This window comes from Triturus cristatus, chromosome 4_1 (genome assembly GCF_964204655.1).
Source record: "Triturus cristatus chromosome 4_1, aTriCri1.1, whole genome shotgun sequence".
NCBI lineage: Eukaryota > Metazoa > Chordata > Amphibia > Caudata > Salamandridae > Triturus > Triturus cristatus.
In genome coordinates this window covers 896,789,500-896,816,581 of record NC_140585.1, presented here as the reverse complement: position 1 = coordinate 896,816,581, position 27,082 = coordinate 896,789,500, and the positions used below count along the sequence as shown (strand labels likewise).

Here is a 27,082-nt window from a genome sequence, read left to right as displayed (position 1 = left end):
TGAGGGTCTCTGGCTCTGGGTGCAGGACCTCTCCGTTTTGCATTGAGAGCAGGTCCTTCCTCCTCTCGAACCTGTGTGGGTCGCCTTGTGCCATTTCTTGAATTTGTGAGAACCATGTCTGTCTCGCCCACTGCGGAGCCACCAGAATCAGGGTCATGTTGCTGGTTCTGCACTTGTCGAGCACTCTGTGCAACAGGGGTATCGGTGGAAAGGCGTAGGCAAATGTCCTCGACCAGCTTATCCATAGGGCATTTCCCTTGGATTGCTGATCTGGTTGCCTGGACGCGAAGCTTTGGCATTTTGCATTGCGGCGTGTTGCAAACAGGTCTATTGTGGGAGTCCCCAATCTCCGGAAGAGTTTCTCAGTTTCCTGGCCATTGAGCTCCCACTCGTGTGATGCTGAGGTCTGCCTGCTTAGCCAGTCTGCCTCCACATTGTCCTTCCCCGGTAGGTGAATAGCCAGTAGATCTATCCTGAGAGGTATGGCCCATCTCCAAATCTCCTGGGCTAGGGATGAGAGTGGGAACGACTGTGTCCCCCCTTGTTTGTTGATGTAGAACATCGCCGTGGTGTTGTCTGTTTGGACCAACACCCTCTTGTTGAACAGGTGCCTCTGGAATGCCTTCAGGGCTAGCAGGATTGTTTTCAACTCGAGGTAGTTGATATGGCGGACCGCATCTGCTGGGGCCCATAGACCCCTCACTCTGAGGTTGTCCATGTGCGCTCCCCATCCCTTCTGCGATGCGTCCGTGGTAATGGTCACTGTTGGGATTGGTGGTGTCAGGCTTCTCCCTGCTGTAATGTTGCCTCTGTTCCACCAAGTTATCTCCTCCTGCACTGCGTGCGTAACAACCACTAGATCCTCCCAGCTTCCGTTTGCTTGTGACCATTGTTGTTGCAGCCATTCCTGGAATGGTCTCATGTGCAGGCGCACATTCGGCACCAGCTGGATACAGGACGCCATCATCCCCATCATCTTGCTCACAGCCCTCACTGTCAGAGCTCGCCCCTTCTGGTAGAGCTTCGCCTCCTTCAGTAGAGCCTCTGTCCTCCTCTCGCTGGGCACTACTGTACTGTTGCGGGAGTTGATCCTTGCCCCCAGGAAAATCTTCACCTGCTCTGGTTCCATCGATGATTTTCCCCAGTGGATCGAGAATCCCAGTTTTGTGAGGGTGTCTGTTATGCGTTTTGCGTGCCTCTCGCACTTTCCGCGTGAGTATGCCTTGACCAGCCAGTCGTCCAAGTAGGGGTAGACATGTATTCCCTGCCTTCGTAGGTGCGCCGCTACCGCCGACAGGCATTTTGTAAAGACCCTTGGTGCTGATTTTAATCCGAAGGCCAGGGTCGTGAACTGGTAGTGTTCTTGTTCGATGTTGAATCTTAGAAGGCCCTTGTGCCTTCTGTTTATTGGGATGTGAAGATAGGCATCCTTGAGGTCCACGGTGACCATGAAGTCCCCTTCCCTTATCTGTGGTAGAACCTCCTGCAGTGAAGTCATTTTGAACCTTTGCGTTCTGATGAACTTGTTTAGGTAACGGAGGTCTAGTATGGGTCTGAGGTCTCCGTCTACCTTCGGAACCACGAAGTAGTTTGAGTAGACCCCTTTGTTGCGTTCTCTGAACGGCACTGTCTCTATGGCTCCCTTTTGCAGGAGTTTCCGCGTTTCTTCTCTGAGTATTGCCAGTTCTTGGGCCGATCTCAGTCTTCCCCTTGCTTTCCTGTTTGGAGGTCTTTTCTCCAAATCTACGCAGTACCCGTACTGCACAACGTTCCGTATCCACTTGTCTGTGGTTATACGCCGCCACTCCTGAAGGTAGAACCTCAGTCTTCCGCCTACTGGTGTCGTATGCTCGTAGGCTCTTGAATTTTCTCTTCCCCCTGATGACACTTTTTTGCGCCTCACCCTTGGGGTCCTGACGAGGGTAGGCGTCCTCTTGCGTGCTGAGTCACTTTGTCGAGGGCTGTTCGCCCCCTCTCCTCCTTTGGCCACGTCCGTTCCCTCTCCCGCGAAAGGACTGGCCCCGAGGTTGATATTGCCAGGTTTGCTTCTGTTGACCTTGTCCGTGACCTTCACCCTGCTGACTTTGTTGGAACGCCTGGTGCGACGTCCCCTGCCGGCTTCCTCCCCTACCGTAGGGTCTTCTCAAGGGATTTCCTCGCCTCATTCCCCTCAGCTGTAGGGCCCCCATGGACCTGGCCGTCTCGTTTTCTTTTTTCAGCTGGGTGAGCTTGTCGTCCACTGTTGCTCCGAACAGTGTCTCTCCATTGAAGGGGGTGCCAAGGATGTTGTTCTGCACTTCCGGCTTGAATCCCGAGATTCTTAGCCATGCATGCCTCCTCTCTGTGACCCCTATGGCCATGAGTCTTGCTGAGGTCTCTGCCCCATCCAACGCCGTCTTTATACAGGAGTTGGCGATGTTTTTGCCTTCATCTATCAGGTGAGAGGCTCTCTGCCGGAATTCTTCGGGGAGGTGCTTTACTAACTCCCCCATCTCATCCCAGTGCTGGTACTGGTGTCTATTGAGGAGTGCATTTGAATTCGCCATGCGCCAGTGCATTGCGGCGTTCCTCTCGACCTTTCTTCCTGTGAGGTCAATCCTCCTTCTCTCCTTATCCGGGGGTGGGCCCGAAGTTGCTGGTACGTTGGCCCTTCTCCTGGCCGTGGAGGCTATGATGGAGTCCGCGGTCACGCTACCCTTGATGTAAGGGGGGTCCAGGGAGGAGTGCTTATATTTCTTCTCTGTCCTGGGCGTGATCGACCGGCAGGTTGCAGGTTCCTTGAAGGCTTCTCTCCCCTGATTCATCACGCTTTGTAGCATGGGGAGGAACTGGCTCCTTGTCTGGATGGGGAGCAGTGTCTCGACGAGAAAATCTGCTTTCGGTTTCTCCTCGTCGAGTTTGACGCCGAAGGCCATTGCTGCGCTCCTGACCACCATATTGTAGACCCCGATGTCGTCGGGTGGCGAAGGCCTCGAAGGGTACGTGTCCACGGGCTCTTCCGGGTTTTCGGTGTCGAGATCGTGCCATTCGACGTCGTTGCTGGTAGATGCCGCCGATTCGTAGAACGACCATTGGTCTTCTTCCTCGGCTTCTTCCTCATAATAGGGCTCTTCTTCCTCTTCGAGTTCCCTTGTCAGCCCTTCGGCGTCGAACTCGTCTCCGACCTCCTCGACGTCCGCCGATGGAACCGTTGGAATCTTGAATTCCTTCATTCTGGCGTCGAACTCCTTCTTTCTTTGAAGGATGTTCTCCATTTCGGCCTCGAGCCGCCTCTTCTTCTTCTCCATCTCGGAGATGCTTTCGGCGTCGACCGCGGGTCTTTTCGATGAACCTTGCGTCGACGTCGAACCTTTCTGCGTCGATCGGCCCGTTTCATGGGATGCTTTCGACGACCCTTGCCTTTCGGCGTCTTTCGGCACCGGGGAGTCCTTATCTAAGGATCCGCTCGGCCTCTTGTCCGTGGTTCCCCCTTTGGACGTCGAAGTTTTCGGCGCCGGGGCTCCCTTCGTGGACTTTGACTCAGATTTTCTCGAGTCACCCTCGTGTTGTCGAGGTACTTTTTGTTTTGCGCTCGACGATTCTCTTACCTCGTCTTCTTTTTTCTTGTCGGTCTCTACGACCGTGAAGTTTTCGGCTGTCTCGGCGACGTTGTCCTCGTCGTCTGAGGAGAGGCCCAGAGCGTAGAGCGTCGGGGGCTTCCCCTTGCCGTCCATGCTGGCGTTGGCCCTTCTCTGCCGCTCTCTCACCCTGAGTGTCTTCGGCGCGAAGGCTGAGCAGGCGTTGCAGTCGATACTCTGGTGATCGACCGGTAGGCAGAGGTTGCAGACCGGATGCTGGTCTCTCTGCGCGAACTTGTGGTGGCAGTTTGGGCAGAACTTGAATGGCGTCTTGTCCATTGCGCTCAGGGTCTCTGAGCGTGCATTCTCCAAGGCCGTCGAAGAAAAAGGGCGCTGGTCCTCCTTTCTTCGCGCTCCTGATGAAATCTTTTCCTTTCCTGATATCTTCTAGCGTTTCTATCGACGAAACTCGCTTTTCTTCCTTCTTCCTTCGAGTGTAATTCTGGAGCTTCCCGATGACGATCCAGACCCAACGGCGGAAAAAAGAATCTGAAGATGGCGCCCCAAAGGTGGGACTTCCGCAGGAAGCACGACGACGTCACGGGAGGTGCACCAAATGGTGTACGTCGACGCCCACCTGGGCTACAAAAAAAAAAAAAAAAACAAAGAAAAGACTACGAATCCGGACCCAACCACAAGATCGCGGAATAATGCACAGCATAGTGAATCCAGAAAGATTCACGCTGCAAAAATTACTTTTATTCACATTCTCATACTGCGCCTCCAAATAATACTAAATAAAACAAATATTGATAGCAGGGGAGCGCCCCATGTCTTTTTCTACAGCAATCATTCAAATGAAAAAGAAACAGCAAGGGGTAGATTTATCAATCCATATCCACCACCACAGCCGCAAGAAGTACATTGTTATATGTCAATGTTATTCCACAATGAAAAAAAAAAAAGGCAACAAAAGAGGGTAAATACAAGCCAGTCATAAGAGGGCATGCTATATCGCAAATTGAGGGGCATGAAAAAGGGGTGAAACAAGATATAGAAAAAATGGAGCATGAGATAGAACAGTTGGAAGCCCGACAGATGGCTAACCCTACAGAGGGGGTCAATCAGGCACTACGCCTAAAAAGACAGGAATATCGGGAAAGCCTTCGAAACGCTACCGTGTCTGGTATGACGGCCACCCAACAACGGATCTACGAATCCGGAGATAAAGCAGGCAAGCTCATCGCATGGCTTGACAAAAAGGAAAAATCAAACAAATGGGTGGCCCAGATTGAAACGGACACGGGTGAAATTACAACAGACCCACAACTCATAGTAGACACATTGGCACGGCACTATGAGCGAGTTTATACATCCAAAAATACCACAACCGTACAGGACGCACTTGCTATTCTTAAAGACATCCATATGCCCAGACTATCACCCCAAGAAGCTGACAGACTAGAAGCTGACATGACAAAAGACAAACTCAAAATAGCTATCACTAAAATACAATTTGGGAAGGCTACGGGCCCCAATGGTATTCCAATTGAACTGTATAAGTGCACAACGGATAAGATTGTCCCATACTTGTTGCGTATGTATGAGACGAGTCAGGAAATGGGGACACTCCCTAAAGACCAACGGCTAGCCACTATCGTCGCTATACATAAACCAGGCAAACCAGTGGAGAAATGTTCATCGTACCGCCCAATCTCATTAATCAACGCGGAGGGGAAAATATTAGCAAAAACACTGGCGCTGCGACTTACACCATACCTCTCCAAACTGATTCATCCGGACCAATCCGGTTTCATGCCCGGCAGAAACACCGCATTAAATCTGAGACGCCTGCACGGCGTAATGGGCAGAAAACACACTATACTGGAAGACGCCGCAGTCCTATCACTGGATGCAAAGATGGCCTTTGACTCGGTAGAATGGGCCTTCCTGTTTGCGGTGCTCCAACACCTAGGATTCGGGCTAAAATTTTGTTCATGGGTGCGCTTACTTTACACCGACCCCCTCCGCATGTAGTAGTGAATGGTCACATATCAAAGGAAATCATGCTGAGCAGAGGGACGAGACAGGGCTGTCCATTATCGCCCCTGCAGTTTGCATTGGCCCTAGAACCATTGGCGACTTGGATAAGGTGGGACCCTATGATACGAGGACTAAAGTGGAGAGAGGAATGGGAGGATCGTATATCCCTCTATGCCGATGTATTGTTATATATCGCCTCACCTACACGATCTTTACATGCAATTCTTAATATTTGTGATGTGATTGGTTCAGTATCAGGATATGCCATCAACTGGGATAAATCGGTACTATACATCCTGTGTGGAGCCCCCCCCCTCCACACGTCTGCTGAGAGACTGTAAAGTCCAGATAGTCAGGGATAGTTTTAAATACTTGGGCATTCATATTACTGCAGACTAGGATTCCTTTTTTACCCTCAACTTACAGCCCCCCCTGCAAAGACTGAAACGGGACACCAAACATTGGAGGGCGCTACCACTTACATTGCTGGGCAGAGCGGCCCTCTTTAAGATGGCACTGCCCAGATTCCTATATGTCCTACACAACACACCATACCCAGTCCCCGGCACATACTTCAGAGCGGTGAATTCAGAGGTGACAGCCCTTCTATGGGACGGGAAGCCGGCCAGAATAGCTGGACACAAATTGACGAGGAGCTGGTAGGACGGCGGGATAGCTCTGCCAGACAAAGGCATATTACTGGGCCTCGCAACTCACGGTAATTAATCAATGGGTGCATGTTCCAGACACGGATCCCGCATACCATTTGGACAGGATGACCCTGGGGGCTGGTGGGGTTAATAGAGCGCTCTATGCCCACCGTAGAAACAGCAGCCTCTTGTGCCCAGCGAAACATACGATTCGTATATGGCATACGGTTAACAGACACCTGGGGTGGGCGGATAGATTCACACAACACAAGCCCCTATGGGATACAGGCTGATTGGGTACATCGGGTAACAGCAAAGGGTTTCGAAATTGGGACCTAATCGGAATCTCCCGGCTGGGGGACCTCTGGCGTAGTAGAAAAATGGTCAGTTTTGACTATCTGCAAGACCAATACAAAATGGCCCAGAGGGAACAGTTTAGATATATGCAAATTAAACACGCCATAGAGGCAGTCCTCCCTCCAGCCGAGATTCTCTCAGAGTCGTCACCCCTAGAAGACCGATTGCTTACAGACCACTTACACAAGCGAGCAACTTCACTAACATACATAAAGATCATCAATAATTGAAAGGACCCATTTGGCCGACTCAGGGAGGTTTGGCAGTTAGAAGTGGGAGACATGGATGACCCGGACTGGCGAGACACTGTGGCATCGCCTAAAGAGGTGGCAATCTCCTCCAAATTACGGTTGGTACAGTTCAAAATATCACATAGGTCTTACTACACCAGGGTAGTTCTACATAAGATGGGAAGATCCGCTGACCCGAGTTGTCTGCGTCAGTGCAGGGACGTGGGCACCTTCTATCACACATTGTGGAACTGTCCAAAATTGAGACTGTACTGGGAGACAGTACTGGAGATCATTGTAGAGGTAATAGGGAAACAAGTCCCAATGGAGCCCAAGTGCTGGCTTTTAAATGTATGGGGGCCTACGGACCTTACACACGCCGAACGACACTGGGCAACGACAGGCATGATGATAGCCAAGAGGAACATTGCACAAAAGTGGGGGGGCCGGAAATGTACCAGCGGCGGAGCAATGGAGTAATGATATGGATGCTGCTATGGTGGCAGAGAAGGCCAGATTTGTCAATAGGAAATGCCCAAAAAATGGAGTAGAATATGGGGGGGAAGTGGAAAGTGTAAAGAGGGGAGAGATATGTACCACCCCCGAAGAGGACAATGACTCGGAGGATGATATGTAATAATAATGAATGTGATGGTGTAGCCGAATATCGGTAAATGTATTGGAATAACTGTACTGCAATGTTTACAGGTGAAAATTGTACATGCGGATCTATTGGTTCACGAATTAAAAAAAAAAAAAAAAAAAGAGGGTAAGTTAAATGAAAAGTACATAATGAGTGCTGGTCTGTGAGCTCATCCACTGTTCTCATCACAGACAGTACATTTTATGCAGTATTTACTTCTTTGCACCTAACTGCTAAAGTGAGTATTCATTTCATGTCTCGTACTGTTCCAAATATTTACTGTCTCAAACATGAAAAACATTTTTTTCCTTTTTGCACGAGATCCTAAAGAAGTGTACAATTTAGAAATCCAATATTAAATCACGCTTTTGCAGAATCATAAGTGGTCTCCACAGGACATAAGACCGAGATATTGGGCATTCCAAACTATTACAACACACACAAAGTAATACCTATTAACTAAAGCATGAAATACTTATGATTTTGATAATCTCTTGAATTTGAAAGGACCAAAGCATGTCAAAGACGCTCTAAAAAACCTGTTTTGGACATATTTTCAGGTAGTTCAAAGCATGGGCAGCATCATAATTTGTTACAAAAAGTGCAGAATTGTGATAAACCCCCAGCGTACAATCTGTGATCCCATATATACTAAAAAGTCACATATTTCCTAATTCCTTTTATCATCTGTGGGAAGGTGTCCATAAGGAATATCACAATAGCCTAATAATTCACCTAAACTAAAGAAACATTTAAGAAGCAAAGCCAATAGGTCTCACTTATGCAAGAGCTATTGGCTTTGCCAATGTGTTTTCGCCAGGTTGTACACCAGCGTGGTTGCTGTTCAGCAAAGCTAAAAGTTAGTGGCATAGAGGTGAGTGGTGAAGAGTGGAGTAGGGCCTGGTAGAGTAGAGTGACACACAGTGTCGTGACCTGGAGTGGCACAGAGTGGAGTAGAGAAAAAAGGACGGGTGGAGAGTGCAGTGTTGCAGAGTACAGTAGTAGTGTGCAGTAACAGAGTGCAGTAGCGTAGAATTCAGCGGCATACACTGCAATGTCTTAGAGTGTTGCATGCAGTGGTGTAGAGTGCAGTGGTGCAGCGGTGCAGAGTAGAGGGGCATAGATTGGTGCAGAGTAGAAATTAGTGGCGTAGAGAGGAGTGCTGCAGAGTGCAGTGGTATAGAGAGAATGTGATGTAGAGTGCAGTGGCGTAGAGAGGAGTGATGCAGAGTGCAGTGGCGTAAAGTGCAGCAGTGCAGAGTAGAGTGGCATAGAGTGAAGTGTTGCAGTTTACAGTGGCGTAGAGTGAAGTGGCGCAGCATGCAATAGCATAGAATGCAGTGGTGCAGCATAGAGTGGCATACAGTGCATGCAGCGGCGGCATAGAATTCAGCAGCATACAAAAAATTGGTGCAGATTACAGTGGTGCATATTAGACTGTAGAGCCACAGAGTGTAGTGGTGTATGGTAGACTGGCAAAGAATGCAGTGGCATAGAGGGGATAATGAGTGCGATGATGCAGAGTAGAGTGGCATAGAGTGCAGTGATGTAGAGTAGCGTAGAGTGCATTGGCAATAAGTGTAGTAGTGCAGAGTAGCGTGGTGTCGAGTTCAGTGGTGGAGAGTGCAGTGTTGCAGAGTGTCGTAGAGTACACTGACGTAGAGTGGCGAACAGTACAGTGGTATGGTGTAGAGTACAGAGGTGCGGGGTGGAGTGGCGCAGAGGGTAGTTGCGCAGAGCAAATTGTTTCAGACTAGAGTGGAGTGTTATTGGGTAAAGTGCAGTGGTATAGAGTGTTAAGGTGTAGAGAAAAGAGGTGTATAGTGCCGTGGTATAGAATGCGGTGGTGCAGAGATTAGAATGGCGTACAGTGGATTGCAGGGGCGTAAAGTTGCGTGACAGAGTAAAGTGCATGGTGTGTATTGGCATTGAGTGCAAAGCAATAAAGTGCAGTGGTTCAGAGCGGTGTAGAGTAGAATTGTGCAGAGTAGATTGAAGTGGCTTAGACTGGAGTGGTGTAGTGTAGTGTGCATTGGCTTATAGTAGAGAGGTATAGAGTGGAGCAGAGTGCAGTGATGTGGAGTGTTGTAAAGTAGAGTGCAAAGGCATGGAGTGGTACAGAGTCAAGTGATGAGGCATCGATTGGAGTATGCATGGTGTGCTAGCACACTGCTATTACAGACCACACATTTTCAACTTAAAAGATAATTACATTTGCACAGACAGTTTTGCGAATAAAAGTAACATCACACAACTGATAATGTGTGGAAATGGCATCACGTAGTCTAACGATTTCTTTCGATCATATTAAAGTATTTGTTTCTAACTCACTTCAGAATTAAACAATGTGCTTCAGTTGTGCGTTAATTCTTGAAATACTTGCAAAGTTCATTTAACTGTTGTGCGCTAGAAAAAACCCTCTCCTACCTCTAGTATTCAGCAAGATCAAATAAATCCCCTCACTTTGAAATGCAAAGTAGAAAAGTAAAAACCAAGCTCCCTCAGAAGACAGAGCCTGACATTTGACCTCTTCTTTTGAATGCAGAGCAAATGTTACAAGATGAGAACAAGATTTACAGGCCTGTTTACAGAAAGGAGCACTTGTGGAAGAATACAAGGGGATTTGGTTGGAAAGGGCTTTGCTCTTGGGAGGGACACACTCACCCTGGACAGCCTACAACATATAAAGCCAGCAAACAGAAATCCAGAAAATGTGAATTACAAACCCCAAAGCCAATGGGAAGCAAAGGGCAGAATGCATTCCCAGAGAAGCTTTCTGAATGTCCCTAAGATGTCTTTAGCAAACCAGATAGTAGGCTTCGACCTAAAAAGCAGGGCAAGTAAGTCATTTTAGCTTCTTGTGGTATAAGATAGAAACAGTAAGCACCAGTTTCAGCTAATTACAAGGAATAACCTGGGAAAGATGTCAAGAGTCCAACACTAGATGAGGCCTACCTGCCGTTGTGTGCACTGTTCTGTCATGGGGGTCTTTTTAGCGCCTGGACACTCTTCAGAGTAGCCGTGCGTTCTACAAATGCCCAATAACAAAATAACAGAGCTAGGTCTGGCCAGCAGACGACAGAAGAAGCAGCAGCAGCTCACACTCACCAGCTAGCAGGAAGGTGATGAGGCACGTCTCCTTTGGCATGTACAGTTTGAGCCTGGATCCGCTGAACACATACTCTACCACAGCTTCTGAACGGCCAGCTCGCTGCAAGAATGGCAAAAACTGCTTGGCTTTTTGAGTGTCCTGGAGAAGAACAAAAAGGGCAGAAAAGGGCAGTCATGAAAATGGGCACTGAAAACTGGCAATTATAATGTTGGTCTGAGTTCCAAAATACGGCATCATATCTTGTACCACTTAAAACTGGCTAGGACTGGATTATCTACGAACATGCACAACCAACTAAGTTAAATATTTTTTCAAGTAATTCAATTTCTGGAAAAGTTAGGACAGCGCTTTGGGGACAAACCAAACTCAAGAGTTGTGAGTTCCATCAGCCATGGCTCATTTACAGCGGGACTCGGGAAGAGTTAAATATAAAATAGGCATTCAACAAATCGTGAAGAATAAGTCAACCAATAAGGATGCCTTAGGCTTCAGCTGGAAACAATTACACTTGAGGTTTGCTGGCCAACTTCCAGGAAGAGAGGGGCTTGGAATCACAAGGTGCAGTTCACAAGTGCACCCAAGGAATTCTTCGGAAGACAAAGTGGTGAGGACAGGAGTGGATTTCAATGGTTCTTCTCCTTCATGGACACCTGAAGCCTTTCTGATTGCAGGTGGTGCAGGGGAAGTGCATGTTCAGTTTTTGAGAGCCATGACCATGGTTTGCGGCTGGAAAATTGCTCCAACCACAATTACTTCTTCTTTCAAAACATAGCCAAAGTGAAAGTGCATACAGCTACAACAAACAAAGCACAATGCAAGATGAGATACAGCTTTGGATCTACTCATTTCACTTGGTCCTTTCTGTAAACGTCAATGAATCTGTGGGAACACGAGCAGGGATGCTTTATAAGCCATCTGCTCTGAGAATGGCTCCACTTCAGAGCACCGAGTACTGTGGACGTGTGCCTAAGCTCTCCTCTGCTCACCCGCTCCAAAGGCCAATAAATCTTAGCTGAGCTGAATTCATTATTGCATTGCTTCCTCTCAGACAAGCCACTGGGTATAAAAAATTAATGCACATTAAGTGGATAAGAATTTAACAAGCCATCGCCTGTTTGGAATTTTCATTGTGTGAAATTTGTGTTATGACAATATTTTGTTCCGCATGGCCACGACTGCTGAAAACGCCAACGCGCTGCGATAAGACCGAAGTATAAATCAAAGCAGCGCTACGAGTGTGTCACAGAAAGAACCCCTTCACAGCCACAAGCACCGCTGCTGTTCTCGCAAGTGACCCTGCCAAGCACACTACAAGTCAGCTGACATCCACCTTCGGTTTTTCACCAACTCTCTGGTGACCTGACTTACACACAGGTCCCCCGACACGATCCAGCTAGTAATATCCAACGTACGCTTGGCTGTTCTAGTTATCAACTGCAACTTGCCACCAAGCATACAACAAAACCTAGAGTCAGCAAATTCAAAGAAAAAAAAAACTCCGGAAGAACCACATGGGCACACAAAAGCCTCTTGATTCCGATTCAACCACTGCACCCAGCAGAAATGCCTTCCATAGATAGGCTCCGTTCGCCTTTTTTACTCAGTCAAAATACATTTTTTGGAGACATGTGGTCTTTTTTTGTTTATCAGCTGCAGTTTCTACAACTCTAAACAAAGACCCTTTTCTAGGCACATCTGTGGAAATTTAGCTTGCAAACTGAACATTATCTGCGCCATCTTGCCTCTCCCCAGCGCCACGCACAGCGAATGCACGGCCGCCATTTTAAGCACCCCACTCTCTCCCCGCTCATTCTCGATCGCCAGCGCTTTCCCCTGGCGCTGCGAGCATCCCCCGCGCGCCGGCCGCCCCCGCTCTCTCTCATACACGGGCCATAAACCCTCTCATTCAGCGCGACCCTGCCATGGGACCACATCCCACACCTGACCGACATCCCATACATGGTCATGCCCCTCTTTGATAAACCCCCTTGCTCTGCGCCCCATTGTCCGAACCGATCCCAGGCCATCACCTAGCCCTGCGGATGCAGTTTATTGCTCCTACTGTAAGGGAAACACCCCACATCAAAGGGATTACGGTGGATCAAAGCCCCTACCCCCTGAGACCCGGCCGGTTGCACACACCCCCGGGAATTGGCGGAATATCCAGCTGCGTGATAGCCATCTCCTACTGTGGGTGGGGTGGGGACTTCTACTGTAGATATGTGTGGGAACGGGCTTGAAGTGGGGGTTCCAAGGAATGTCTTCCCGTACATCAAAGCCTCAACAAGAATGTACCATATGTAATAAACCTGTGTATAAGAGACCAGGTCTCAGAGATGCAGTTAGAGCACCTCGTGACGATACCTTGCTGTCTGATCTGATGTGTTCTGCTCAGACGGAATAAAACTTTGTTTCCTGCCTTCCAGTCTCCGGCGCCTGCCTCTTTCATTGGTAAATTATCGAGTGGTATGAGAGGCGATTACCGCCGGGCAATACTTGAAAGGTTATCGACTGAAACTGCCACTACCATTTAACACATCAACACCCGACTAAATAACATGCAAAAATGGCACTTTTCTACCACTGAAGGTGAGCAGTTTCTTATTTCTGTAACTAAATTACCAATGGAGCGGGGCAGCTATTCTGCTGTATAATTTGACACTCTAGCAGGCTTGCAGTCTACAACATCACAACTTACCACTGTGGCAATCTTTTTTTCCATGCATTCAAAGCATAATTTAACTGCAGCTGGGCAGCAGTTTTACATTTTAGATCGCAATATTTAATTACAAGTAGTACAGCAGTAGTGCATTGTACTGAATCCAGATCAGAGATATCACTGCAGCAAGGTAGAAGTCTTGTTTTCGAGCCACAAAAAAGTAGCACTTCAGCGTGTCACGGATCTTTTATACTAACCAGAGTACAACTTTCCACTGTAGCAGGAAAGCAAATTTGAATTCTATTCACATACAAATGTACCACTGCAACAGCAGGCTAGCATGTTGTCATTCTAGTTCAATCACAACTGCACACGACCAACCCCTGCAGCAGGGAAGAGGTCTACTATTTTAGTCAAGATTGGCAGAACTGAAGATTGTCCAAGCTTCATAAACACGATTCTGTTTGGGACATCACAACTGTAGTAAATGGTTTATATCTGATTGTTCACACGTACAAGGCTTAAAAAATGTTTTGGCGAAGTACTGGTTATGGGAGCTGCGACCACAACCGTAATCAGCCACCAGAGACTTTTAAAGACTGGATTGAATACATTAGATATGTTGGCAAAAGCAAGCAGTTAACACTGAAACAAATACCACGAAATGTATCCAGAGTAAAAGAGTTCCAGTAGCACACCCAGTCAACGTTCACATTGTACATCGATTGTACATGGATGCCCAAATACAACCAACCACAACATAGGAAAAAAAGGGAATCTTAGCGGTGACTGACGCAGCCAGCACAAGAAAAATGGTTGCCATCCTTTGCGAAGAAGGACGAGAATTACAATTCCATGTTCCTCTGAGTTGAAAACGTAAAAAGCCACAAACAAACAGCTAGTCTTGAGTACTACTTGAGAAAACAACTAGCGGGAGCAGTCCCACCAGGGTGCACAAGATAGATCTCAAACGAAATGTATCAGTGAAGTATATGAAGGCTTTGGCGGGGGCACCCTTCTTGAAACTGGATTCCGGTGCCCTGATGCCAAGGTAGACACGGTAGTAGCACAAAGATTTTCACATCAAAAATGTCCCTAGCATTCGCCAGCTTGTAATGTGCCGATACATGGAGACCAGTATCCCATCCATTGTGCCAGAGTGAGGGCAGATGCAAGCACTGTACGTAACAAGGACATTTTATGTAGTTAAGAAAATCGGTGAGCCATTAGTAGCTCCTGTTAAATGAGAAACGTTAGGTATACAATGTCCTGTGTGGTTTTCCATTCTGAAGGCAGGCACTGGGAGAGGTGGGGCATGCAAAGAATCGTTGGACTACAAGCAGGTCCAGTTAATGCAGAATTATTGGAAGTTGATGGAAGAGGTAGGCATATCTAATAAGCCGGTGATACTCACATTTGATTAATTTGTGTGCTTGTTGTAGAGGGGGACTGGTTCAGTGGGGGCAACTACAGCCCCATTCATCAGAAAGCACCCACCTGCACTCTCAATGTCACGAACACTGTAACAAATGACAACAAGTTTTCAGTGAAAGGTGCTGCAGACTTATATGAAGTGGGTGGTGGCAGAGCTAAAATAACGTAAAGGTCAAACACACCAGAATGACAATGGACGAGACCAGGAAGTGAACCATGACTCTCGGCCAACAAGTCTTCAAAAGCAGCTTCTTACTTACAAGTCTCATTCGACTTGTTATCTATGCAGCTGACAAAAAACATATTGGTTCTGTCTCGCCAACCAATGACACTTCTTAGGAAGTCATACAATAGCTAAGTAGCTCCCTAGAAGGTACTTTTTTACATTTTTGCCGGAGCTCCCAACAGGCCAGTGCAATAGCTCCCTGGGTTCCAACATGTGGAGCAGTCACTGCGAAATATCAGTGATTTAAACCCAGATACGGATATAGGTCAGTCTACATGAGACTGTGGGATGGGAGCCCACCTTTTAGTCTGCGGATTGGATGCAGCAAGTAAAGGAAAGGCCTAGGGGCATGAATACTTTACAAGGCACAGTGGTAGATGTGGAACTAAAGTGGAAGCCTAATTGACAACTACCCCCCCACCCCTTCAGACCCTGCTTAGCCAGGGCGAAAATACACATACAACAGGAGGCCAGCGACCACTCTTTTACTGCCCTTCACTACCTCCTTCTGGTCCGGCTATTCAATGTCTCAAGTTAGTTCTATTCCTTCAGCAGGAAAAAAATGCATGTGTAGAACGGTTTCTTCAATACATCCAAACTCTGCTTTAAACATGCAGGAGGGTGATTCTGGGTCTCCTCAATGGAGACCCAATACAGCTACAGTCAGGCCTGGAATAGAAGAGACAGGCACTGAAAACATGCATGGGATGGACACATGCACAACTGGCTCACACGTACCATTTACATGTGGTCTTATATGCTTCAACATAGACTAGGGGGTGGGTGAGGAGCGAATTAACATTCTGAATATATTAGATTTGGAATGGAGTACAAAGTTCCTACAAAGGGCGAGGGATGAATTCACTGACTTGTAACGGTAATACATCACGATGTAAGAGGAAAAAGATCCTCCACAAGTAATTACCAAGGTCACATTTTCTTCCATCGCTTTTAGTTTATGTGCCATTTGGAACAGACATGCCCATGTGAAAACCCGTATTGGCTGTGTCCATAGGGGATGATTGATCACTACTTACCGACAAAATTTCCTATGAATTGGAAAATGTTTGTAGGACCTGACCAGAGGTGCGGCGCCAAAATATTTAAGTAACCAATTCTGAAAAATCCCCATTAGAGATAAAAAAAATTCAACCAAAGAGCAAAAACTGAGGGATGGCAACCCCTAAATCCCAACCATTGGTAACTGCTCTGGATCCACGGTTGAGGGTGGCTAAGAAGGACAGCAGTGAATTGGTTTGTGAAAGCAAAGGTGGCCTTGACTCAAATAAGTAAATAGAACACATCAAATTAATTTTGACTAACTATTAAATCGTTGGTATTCCAGGGCCATGGTCAACAGCACTGGTCCCGAAAGAGTTCAAAACATGAGTCCCAAACCAGTGAGAGGCGTAGGCCTGTACTGAGTGGAGACTAGAGCAGAGAGCCCATTCATCACTACAGAATTGGCTTCCAAAGCACTGCACTGAATCAAGTTCGCTCACCTCGGACTGTGCAGTATAGCACAAGTTACTACTTGTGTAATGATATATCTGTAAGAGACATTAGTTAGTGATAGATTCCTTACCTTAGAATATCCCCAGGCGCCAGACTGGATCCGGAAAGTTTTCTGTAGCAGTACCCCTGCGTGTCAGTAAGTGGCGTCGTGCGGCTCCGCGCCAGTCACTGGCATCTCAAGCGCCGAGATGACGTCACGGAGACTACTTGGGCGCCACCCATGCACGCTGACGTCAGTTCTGGACACGACTCTCCGCGCCAGGAACACAGAGCCATGCAAGAAACTGACCACTGGTGCCATGAAACTAGGGCCCTGAAGGAGGGGGGGGGGGGGGGGGATGACCCTGACCCTAGAATCAGTTCGGAGAATGGGGAGGATGGGCGGGCGGTAAGGAATCTCTCACTAACTAATGTCTCTTATATCTATATCGTTACACAAGTAGTAACTTGTGCATCTGAAAGAGACACGTTAGTGATAGATTCCTTACAATAGACACCCCAGCAATACCGGTGGTGGGTGTGCGAAAAGATTACACCAGAGAGTCACGAAGAACAGAACGGCCAAAGAAGCCATCCCTCCATGCCAGACTGTCAAGACAGTAATGCTTGGTAAACGTGTGCAGCGAGGCCCACGTAGCTGCCTGACCAATGTCCTGCAAGGGGTCGCCACGTCCCAAGGCAGTAGTGGCTGCAGTTGCCCGGGTAGAATGGGCATGCAGCCCCACAGGAGGCTCCTTCTTAGCCAAGGAGTAACATGCTTTGATGCACAGAACGATCCACCGGAAGATGGTCCGTTTGTGTACAGCCCGACCTTTCTTGGCGCCCATGAAGCCAACAAAGAGCTGGTCATCCACCCAGAACTGCTGTGTACCCTTCAGATAGAATGCGAGCGCACGTTTGGGGCCAGACGGTGGAGCCTCTCCTCTTCCCTTGAAGGATGCAGAGGCAGAAAGAAGGTAGGCAACGTGATGGTCTGACCGATGTGGAAGGGCGTGACCACCTTTGGCAAAAAAGAAGGACGGGTCCTTAAAACCACCTTGTCCGGATGAACAGAAAGGAAAGGAGGTGTAGACGAAAGAGCCTGGAGCTCACTCACTCTTCTGGCAGAGGTGATAGCGACCAGGAAAGCCGTCGTAAGACGCAAAGGACACGTATGAAGGGGCTCAAACGGAGCGCACATCAGATAGGTCAAAACGAGATTCAAGTCCCATTGAGGCATGATGAATGGCACGGGAGGAAACGTGTGCGTAATGCCTTTAAGGAAACAGTTAACAACTGGGTACTTAAAGAGAGAAGGCTGATCTGGAAGCCTCAAATAGGCGGAGATGGCCGAAAGATAACCTTTGATAGTGCCCAGAGCAGAGCCCTGCTGGGCCAAAGAAAGAAGGAACATTAGAACTTCAGAGAGAGGGGCAGAAAGGGGATTCACAGCATTTGCTGTGCACAATGCCACAAACTTGTTCCACCTGCAGGCGTATACCGTTTTAGTGGAGGGACGCCTGGCTGCCAGAATGACATCACAGACTTCGGGAGGAAGATCGAAAGCTGTCAACTGTCGCCGCTCAATCTCCACGCGTGCAGGCTGGACAGGTTCGGGTGGAGGACCGTCCCCTGCTGCTGTGACAGAAGATCCTCCCGAAGAGGCAGACGGATCGGGGGACTGATCGCCATCCTGAGTAGCACAGGATACCAGTATCTTCGTGCCCAATCCGGAGCCACAAGGATGACTTGGGCCCGGTCACGCCGAATCTTCTTCAGCACTCTGGGCAGAAGTGGTATAGGCGGAAAGGCGTACAACAGACCGCAACTCCACTCACGACAAAAAGCGTCGTCGAGCGAGTGCAGCCATGGAAATTCCAACGCGCAGAACTGCTGACATTGCACGTTCTCTTCGGTGGCAAATAGATCTAACCAAGGATCTCCCCACTGTTGAAAGAGACCTTGCGCCACGTCTGAGGGCAGACGCCATTCGTGATGCATCAAGCACCAGCTGCTGAGTTTGTCCGCCCTGGCGTTCAGAGAACCTGCCAGGTGTTGAACCACCAAAGTGATGCCTTGATGTTCCAGCCACGTCCAGAGGCGCAGAGCCTCCTGACATAGGGTCCAGGACCCCACCCCGCCCTATTTGCTGCAATACCACATGGTGGTGGTGTTGTCCGTGAACACCAGCACCACACTTCCCCGGACAGAGGGAAAGTGCTTTCAGTGCAAGCCGGATCGCCCAAATCTCCAAGAGGTTGATATGGAGCCTGGACTCCGCCGGAGACCAGAGTCCCCTGATCTCCGCCTCTCCCAAGTGGCCTCCCAATCCCAGGAGGGACTCATCCGTCACCACTGTGTGCTCCAGTTGGGGAAGGGAGAGGGATCTGCCACCGACCCAATCGCGATTCGTGATCCACCATTGCAATTGTCGTGCAGTGCCCTCCGAGATCTGGACATGATTGGACAGGTTGCCCTGATGCTGCTGCGCCCACTGGAACTTCAGGTCCCACTGCAGAGCCCGCATATGCCATCTGGCATGTTGCACCAGAAGGATGCAGGAGGCCATCAGGCCCAGGAGCCAGGGGGTCATCCTGACCGAAACCCGGGACACAGGCTGAAAGATCGTTATCCTAGCCTGAATATCCCGGACTCGCTGCTCGGGAGGATAAACCCGAAACAGCGTCAAATCCAGAACCGCTCCGAAGAAGGGGAGCTTCTGAGAGGGACTCAGGTGCGACTTCGGCACGTTGACTGAGAACCCCAGCAAATGCAGGAGGTCTGCCGTAGTCTGGAGGTGATTGACGACTGCCTGGGGCAAGCCCGCCTTCAACAACCAGTTGTCGAGGTAGGGGGAAGACTGACACCTCCGACCTGCGCAGGTGAGCTGCGACCACCGCCATCACCTTCATGAACACCCGAGGGGCAATGGTAAGGCCGAAGAGGAGCACGGCAAACTGAAAATTCTCCTGGCCCACTGTGAACCGCAGGTAACGACAGAGGGCCGGCAGGACGGGGTTGTGAAAAAATGCGTCCTGCAAGTCCATCCAGTCTCCAGGGTCGAGGGCAGCCAGGACCCGAGCCAGAGTCAGCATTTTGAACTTCTCCTTCCGGAGGAAGCCATTGATGTTCCGGAGGTCCAAGATGGGGCACAGGCCCACTTTGTCCTTCTTGGGGACCAGAAAGTAGAGGGAATAATAACCACGTCCTACTTATGGCACAGGAACGCGCTCAAACTTCCTGCTGGAGAAGCACCAAGTGATTCCCCGACATGCGGTGGCACAGAGGTGGAATGGCTGGAGGGGAAGACTGAAAGGGAAGAGAATAACCCTTGCGGAGGATCTGTAACACCCACTCGTCCGATGTGATATCGCGCCTGTGTTGGAGATGGTGGTGGACTCTGCCACCCGCCGGTGTGGGAAGCTCCACAAAGCTCGGATTAGGAAGGTTTAGAGGTAGAAGCAGCGGGGGCGGAGGTGGACTGCCCCCCACGCCGATTCCCAGAGCTGCACCTGCGGAAGCTGCATCGAGGCTGGTTCTGCACAGGCTTGTTGAATGAACGTGCCTGGGTGCCCCTGTCTTGGCCACAAAAGGAACGAAACCCAGAAGTGGCTGGGCTTTTCGTGGAAAGACCCAAGGACTTGGCCGTGGCCCGCGGGCCCTTAAAACGCTCCAGCGCAATGTCAGCCTTATCGCCAAACAGGTGAGTGCCATCAAAGGGCATGTCCATGAGCAGGCTCTGGACGTCAGGCGAGAACCCAGTGGCTCACAACCAAGCGTAGCGACGCAGCGCCACAGTCATAGAAATCGCTCTGACCAACGAGTCAGCCGTGTCCAAACCACACCGAATGGCGAACTTAGCTGCATCCTTACCCTCAGCAATTGCCTGGAAAAGCACTGCCTGGACCTCCTCAGGACACTGAGGCAACACCTGAGCAACCGTGTACCACACCTCGTGGGATTAGTGGCCCAACAAACAGGCGGTGTTCACCATCCGCAGCCCCAAGCTGGCCGACGAGAACAACCGCTTACCAAACTGCTCCAGCTTCTTAGTGTCCTTATCCGGCGGAGCCGTGGGAAAAGCACTCTTCGACGTCGAGGCCTGGATGACCAGGCTCTCCGGCGTGGGATGAGTGGTCAAGAACGCAGGATCACCAGGCGCCGGGTGGTGACGCCTGGCGATGTTTTTATCCACAGGGGCCCCTGTGGCCGGCCGCGACCAAGTGCCCAACAGGACGTCGGTGAGGGAGTCGTTGAAGGGAAGCAGAGGCTCCGACAAAGCCGTCTGGAGCACCTCAGTAAGGAGGTTGGTCTTGAGGGCTACCATAGGAAGATCAAGATTGAGGACCTTAGCAGCCCGACAGAGCACCATCGTGTAGGAGGCGCCCTCTTCCAACATAGGTGGAGGAGAGGCAAACCCCGGGTCAGAAGAGACATTGAGGTCGCCGGCGTCCTCCAGATCGTCCACCCAGTCCTGCTCGGAGTCTCATTGACTGGCAAGAGGGTCCTCGGACGCCTCCCAGTCATCCTCCAACTCCGTCGCAGGAGGAACCGGTCACAGCGGCAGAGCCGGAGAGGGACAAAAGGCGTCAGAAATGGCGCCGGGCCGGCATCGTCTCCCAATGCGGGTCTCAGGTAGTAACGAAATGGTCCTGTAACCGGGGCAAGGGTGGAACGAACAGCACCCACTGGTGCGCCGGAGGCAGAGCCGAGGGCAGAGCTGGGGCCGGAAGCACTGGACCTCGTGGCGCCGGGGCCGGAGCCAACGGTGTAGGATCCTGTGGTGCCGAAGCTGGATCCGCCGGCGGCGCCCACGGTCCAACAGGATCTGGACACGGGACCACAGGGCCCGAAAGCGCGCCGGCGGGAGCCTGAGGCCTAAAAAGGCAGTCCATGGTGGCAAGAAACTCTTGCACCTGTTCGGGAGTCGCCGATGGACCCGGGTAAGGCGGGCAGGCCGTGGGACTCCCAGGCTCCAAAGGAGCCGCAGGGGCAGAGCCCCTGTCCCCCTCGTCCGCATCCGAGGACCGACGGGGGGGGGGGGACGTCAGAGAGCGAACACGCTTCTTTGACTTCTTTTTATGTTGTTGCTTACCGGAATCCGATGGCGAAGACTTGGAGCCCGAGGAGCGACAACTGCGGCCCCGCGAGCGGTCCCGGGAACGGTCCCTGGACCTGGAGTGGCGTTGGGACGAGTGCCGGACCTCCAGCAGCTTCCGGCACTGTTCCCTCAAGGCCTTCGGGCCATGGATCGACAGTCCCGGGAGTCATGTTCAGTCTCCAGACAGTAGAGGCAAACATCATGGGGGTCCGCCACCGACATGTTGCGACGGCAGGCCCCACAAGACTTCAAGCCAGGCATCCCTACGTGTACCAGGAGAAATAAGGGTGACACAAAAGTCTCAAAAAGGCAGTCAAAAAGTGACTAAGGTACGTGCTCTATCCGGATCTGTGCTTGCTGGCGCGGAAAAAGAAAGAACTGACATCAGCGCGTATGGGTGGCGCCTAAGTAGTCTCCGTGACGTCATCTCAGTGCTTGCGACACCAATGACAGGCGCGGAGCCGCACAACGTCACCTACTGACGCGCAGGGGTACTGCTACAGAAAATCTATCACTAACGTGTCTCTTTCAGATGTTAAATGTTTAACAGTTGCTGTGGTGACTGCACACGCTGTCATTTGACTTTTCATGCTGCATCACCGAAACAAAAGGAATCCTAGTTTTATTGTATGCAGCTCTACGTGCACCTCGGAACCAGTCCTATCAATGTTTAAGTATTAAACATGACAGAAATAGGACTGTGTATACTGTCTAAACTCGAGACTGGCGTTATTGGAGATGATGGTCACTTCTTTTTTTATGTCACACCAGTCAATGCGCATTAGACAGGGGTTCTGCCAATGATGGTATCGAGTCCTATTCCAAAGTTATAGTTGCACATCAGGAGCGATCAAGAGCCTTTGAAGTGTAGTGCTCGTTCTCGCTCACATTAAAGGAGCAATGATCTGTCTAGTCTGGGTTTAATTTATTAAATTCATTGCAACCATTAAAAACATTCTGCTGTTAAACCTAACACTTCACTCCTGGGGTTCCAAATCGCTACAAAGCACTTGGTGCATGTTCTGTAAAAAGCCTTAATGCTGGAGTGTGGGTATAAAAGAGGACCCAGTATATAGATTAACACAACAAGGACTGGTTAACTGTGTGTATCTTGCAGATGCAATGCTTAGTCCGGTGTTGCTGGTTTTCCTCTGATACACCAACAGAAGGATGTTTAAAGTATGCAGGTCTCTCAAGGAAGTAAGCAGTAGTACATGCAGCAAACCCTGCAGTGTTTCCACCCAAGGATCAACACTGAATCCAAGGCGCCCATGAGAAGCATCATCCCAGAGAGAGGTCTATAATGCTAACAGCAAAGACAGGATAATCACACTGGAGGGCAACAGGTAGTTGCCAAAATAATATACCCTTTGTGTTATTTTGCTGATAAAACAAGCAGCGGAAAAGCAAACCTGCTGCGCCCATTTAACTTATTGGCTTTACCAATGGTTTGTAGCCACATTACGTGGCATTCTCAATGCTGTGCACGGTGGCTAAAGTTAAATAAAAAATAAACCTTTGACGTGGCTGTCATTTTGTACGCATGCATATATCAAACATTCACGTCCCTTCAAAATACCAGCTAACTGGTTTTTTTTTTTTTACAACTGCAAAAAGGGGGTCAGCAGAAAAGTAACATAGGGAATAATGAGGAAATGCTGAAGCAACACAGGAGGAGACATGAAAGCAACACAGGCTTTCGGGAAACCGACACAGAGAGCATGTGTGGGGGAAGCAATGAGAAGAAGCACATGGGCGAACGCTAGAGGGAGGAGAGCAGGGAGAAGCAGTCGGACCACAGAGAGAAACACTGAGTGCAGGAGGAGACATGTACACAAGGGAGATGGCTCAGAAATACATGCACTGTGCAGAAAAGTTTTAAGGCATGGGCTGGGCTCTAGTCTAGGGACCAGCGTTTCAAGGGGACCCCTGACAGAGGCAGCTCTCTTCTATAGAATGTCTTGTCCTGATGGCCTTGAATAATTCTTGAACAGATTATGTTAAATACTGTTTTGTTTTAAGTTATTTTTAATGTTGGTGATGCATGGGAGTCTATTACTGACATTTTGCAGGGAAAGGGTTGTCTTTCAACACCATGGGGCAGTCATAAAAAGGTATTTTTTAAGATCAAAACAGGACCTCACATATGAGAAATGGGAGGGGAATCGCAAAGAATATTTCCAATAATATTGGCGAGCGGCTGCTGTATTATAATATTGAAAAGCATGTCATTATCCTTGAATATTCGATGAAAACAGATTTAAGCTTTGGGCCATTGTGCCTGTGCAGCGTCATTGACCTGGCCAAAAAGGGCATGAAAGAGCTGAAACTGGATCATAAATTCAAAGCTGGTCTGAACAGGGGCCCCAAAAGATGTTCGACACACTGTCCCAAATCCTTTAGATGTTCCTGGCACTAATGGAGTGCCTCAAAGAAAAGAAAAAAGTAGTGCTTGAAAAGCAATCAATAGAAGCAGCCATGCAAGCCAATCAGATTGCACAAAGGCACATATGACTGACAATCTGCAACACTAATAAGAAGCAAGCAAATGAGAACGCAAGAAAGGCCAACAAATGTTAAGCAATAGGCATGTTCCAAGACCCTTTATGTTGTACGTGAGACACAATATGCCTTGCAGACAGTACATGAGCTGTCTAACAGGCCTGACCAAAAAAAGGAGAAAAAAAACCCAGACTTCTCGTTTCAATGTTACCCAATCAATGTTGCGCTTTCAGTATTTTTATCATCAACATTTGTAGTGCATTCCAATATACTCCAATGCCAACCAAGTAACCTGTTCACTCAGAACATCGATGGAGAGGTGTACAGAAGACGACATGGTGCAGAGTACTCAAATACAGAGGAGCGAGGCAGCGCTCTACAACTTTGAAACACCAAAGCTATTTCAAAACAGTCCTAAACAGAAATGGTACCAATGGGAGCAAGGGACTAAAGTCTGCCTTAAACAAGAACACAAGAGCGTATTTGCGAAGAAAGCAATAACTGCCAAATCATATGCCTCACATCACCTCAAAGATGATGCCTGAAGACTGGATTTTTGTCCGAACTAAAAATGAACATTGACGGCTTAGATTGGCTGCTGGCTACGGGGTGTTCCATGAAAAGACTCCATTATTAATGTTTGACACAACAGCGAGGTGTAATTAGCAGTCTGTGGCTTATTTGAGAGTGTATTCAAAAGAGTGACACACCTACATGCTCATGGCGGAGGGCAGGACAGTAAGCGATGGTAGGTGTAAGTCTGGGGAGGATCTTTTTCTGGATAGGAGTCCGATAACCAAAACACAGAACAGAGCTGAAACAGATCCCATGGGGGTCGATTCACCCAAATGTTAGTTGTAGTGAAAGTGATATCACAAAACCTTTACCCCAGTGACATCCTACGACTACTCCTTTAGCTACCCTACTCAACATCCAATTACATGCTGTTGAGAATGTAAAAGAAATGCATGAAGAGAAAACTGTAGGCAGGAAACGGGGCTTCTGCAGCTCTATTTTCTCTTCCTGCCACTGTCTTCATGACTCTTCGCAACAGCAGTAGGAAGGGCAGTTCCAGAGTTACCAACGGGTTAGCCACGAGTGCAGCTGCTACCACTTGCAATCCAGACATCCTTGAGAGGTCTGCTTCACACAGTGTGCTCTGTCAAGAGGACTCCATTACATAACTGCCAAAGTAGCCCATCAACAAGGGTGTGAGACTGCACAGTATTTTGGATGGTGGCTGACACAGAGCTTAAATGTGTTCCCCTATTACTGTAATAAATTATATCCCACATCTTAACTGACTGGCATAAGGAAAAGGAAGAGAAGGGAAATTAAACCTGCTGTCCTTAAATTGCAAAACAAAGTTTGGGCAGGTAACAGTTACAACAACTAAGCAGCTCATTTTCCACATCCCTTGATAAGCTTGTGTCAAGTTCACCAAGGGCTTACCTGATCAGACTGCAAAAGAGAAAATACACGTATCAATGTCAGGGAATCAATACTGTGTTCCAGCCTGCCTTCCAAGAACTGTGAAAGTACTAAACCGCATGAACACCACGAAGGAGGGGTGAGGGTCATACTTAAACAGGAAAATGCAAGCTTTAGGATCGAAGGACATGCGGATCAAACAGCGTATTGCACGTCCCGGGGTACTAGGGTGTGAGGATAAACAGGAGAATAGATGTTCTAAGATGGGCAGGAATGTGGATCAAAGAGCAAAACAGGATTACGGATAGAAAGGGCAATGCTTATCCAACAACAGAACTACACATGCATGCTGCTCAAGCAGAACTAAGACTCTGGGAGAGAAAGGAACAGCCTGAAACTGATTCTAACATAGAAGGGGACACACTAAACAGAACACATTCTGTAACGATTCGCAGAAGGATGACCAAACGAGCTTCAGGACGAGGTGGGATATACATTACTATTACACAGCAGAACATCCTCTGCTGAACAGAAAAGGTTTTGCTGATCAGACACCCGAACTTGTTTTTTTAAGATTAAAGGTCACACTGGCTCTACAACATGGAACAATCTTGTCAGACATCAAAATACAGGATCCAGGAAGGATAGGAACATACTGAGCAGACAGAAGAAAAGGGGCACGCCGTTTAGCCAGAACAAGATCCAGGAAAAGAGAAACCGGTTCAATCAAACAACATTTAAAGGCTGAGAAAGTCAGCAGAGAGACAGAAGAGGCAAGACATACCTGACAGGAGGAGCAGAAGCAATTTGTTTCTCTGCGAAAAATTGGATCTCAGGCTTAAGGGGACAAGGAACGATGGGTGGGGTGATCCACAAAGGGAAGAAAGGCACTGATTGTAACAAAAGACCTGCTTGAGGACTCAAACTACCAAATTCCCTCAGCTCGGATTATGTAAGAATGACAACTGAGAAAAATCACATTGACCGGAAACCAATGGAATTGATTTCTAGTTTGAAAAATCTAAGGCATATCTGGTAAGAAGTAGTTTTTTTTTCTCAGAATCCCTCATTCATGCTATGCCTCCTCCTGGCAAGATTTCTCAACGTGGGCGGTCGCAGCAGGTCATGACCCCTTGCGTTGAGACATCTGCTGCTCTCGTTGAGGAAGCTGCCATTCGAGTAGAATGTCTACTCGAGCAGCAGTGCCCTTTGGCGCGACGCGTAGTGCTGTTTGTGCTGATTTTACAGCAAAGGACAAACTTCTAGCGCTAAAAATCAGTGCAAGCAGCGCAACTTAACAAACTTAGCTACTGGTGGAACTCCATGGCAAAGTTGTTCTAGCACTTCCGCGGAGTAAAACTAGGCCTAATTTTATCTACCAGCCCTACTCATAAGCTGTGCTGCCGCAACTGCCACTAGCCTCTATGCAAATGGAGTGCAGGGACAATATGGCATGTTAATGTCTGATAAGCAAGCTAGCACATGTATGAACATTACATCAAGATTTTGTTCACCATTTACTCACAAAACTACTAAGTAAACCTGAGTAAGAAGATGGCTTTAGAACAGCTGCAACCTTAAAGGGTGGAGGGCTGGAGTGTGGGACTCAAGGTATAAAGTCAAACTTTCACCACTGCTCAAAT

At 48.8% G+C, this 27,082-nt stretch overlaps 1 protein-coding gene across 2 annotated transcripts in view; it reads right to left on the bottom strand.

The window, feature by feature from the left end:
• The window catches only part of SND1 (staphylococcal nuclease and tudor domain containing 1), a 2,043,911-nt gene that overhangs the window by 1,077,577 nt on the left and 939,252 nt on the right, over positions 1–27,082 (bottom strand). For both annotated transcript variants that reach the window (XM_085653683.1, XM_085653684.1), the window contains exon 15: positions 10,589–10,730. In XM_085653683.1, coding sequence (XP_085509809.1) covers positions 10,589–10,730 — 142 coding nt within the window. The remainder of the gene's footprint in view (positions 1–10,588; positions 10,731–27,082) is intronic.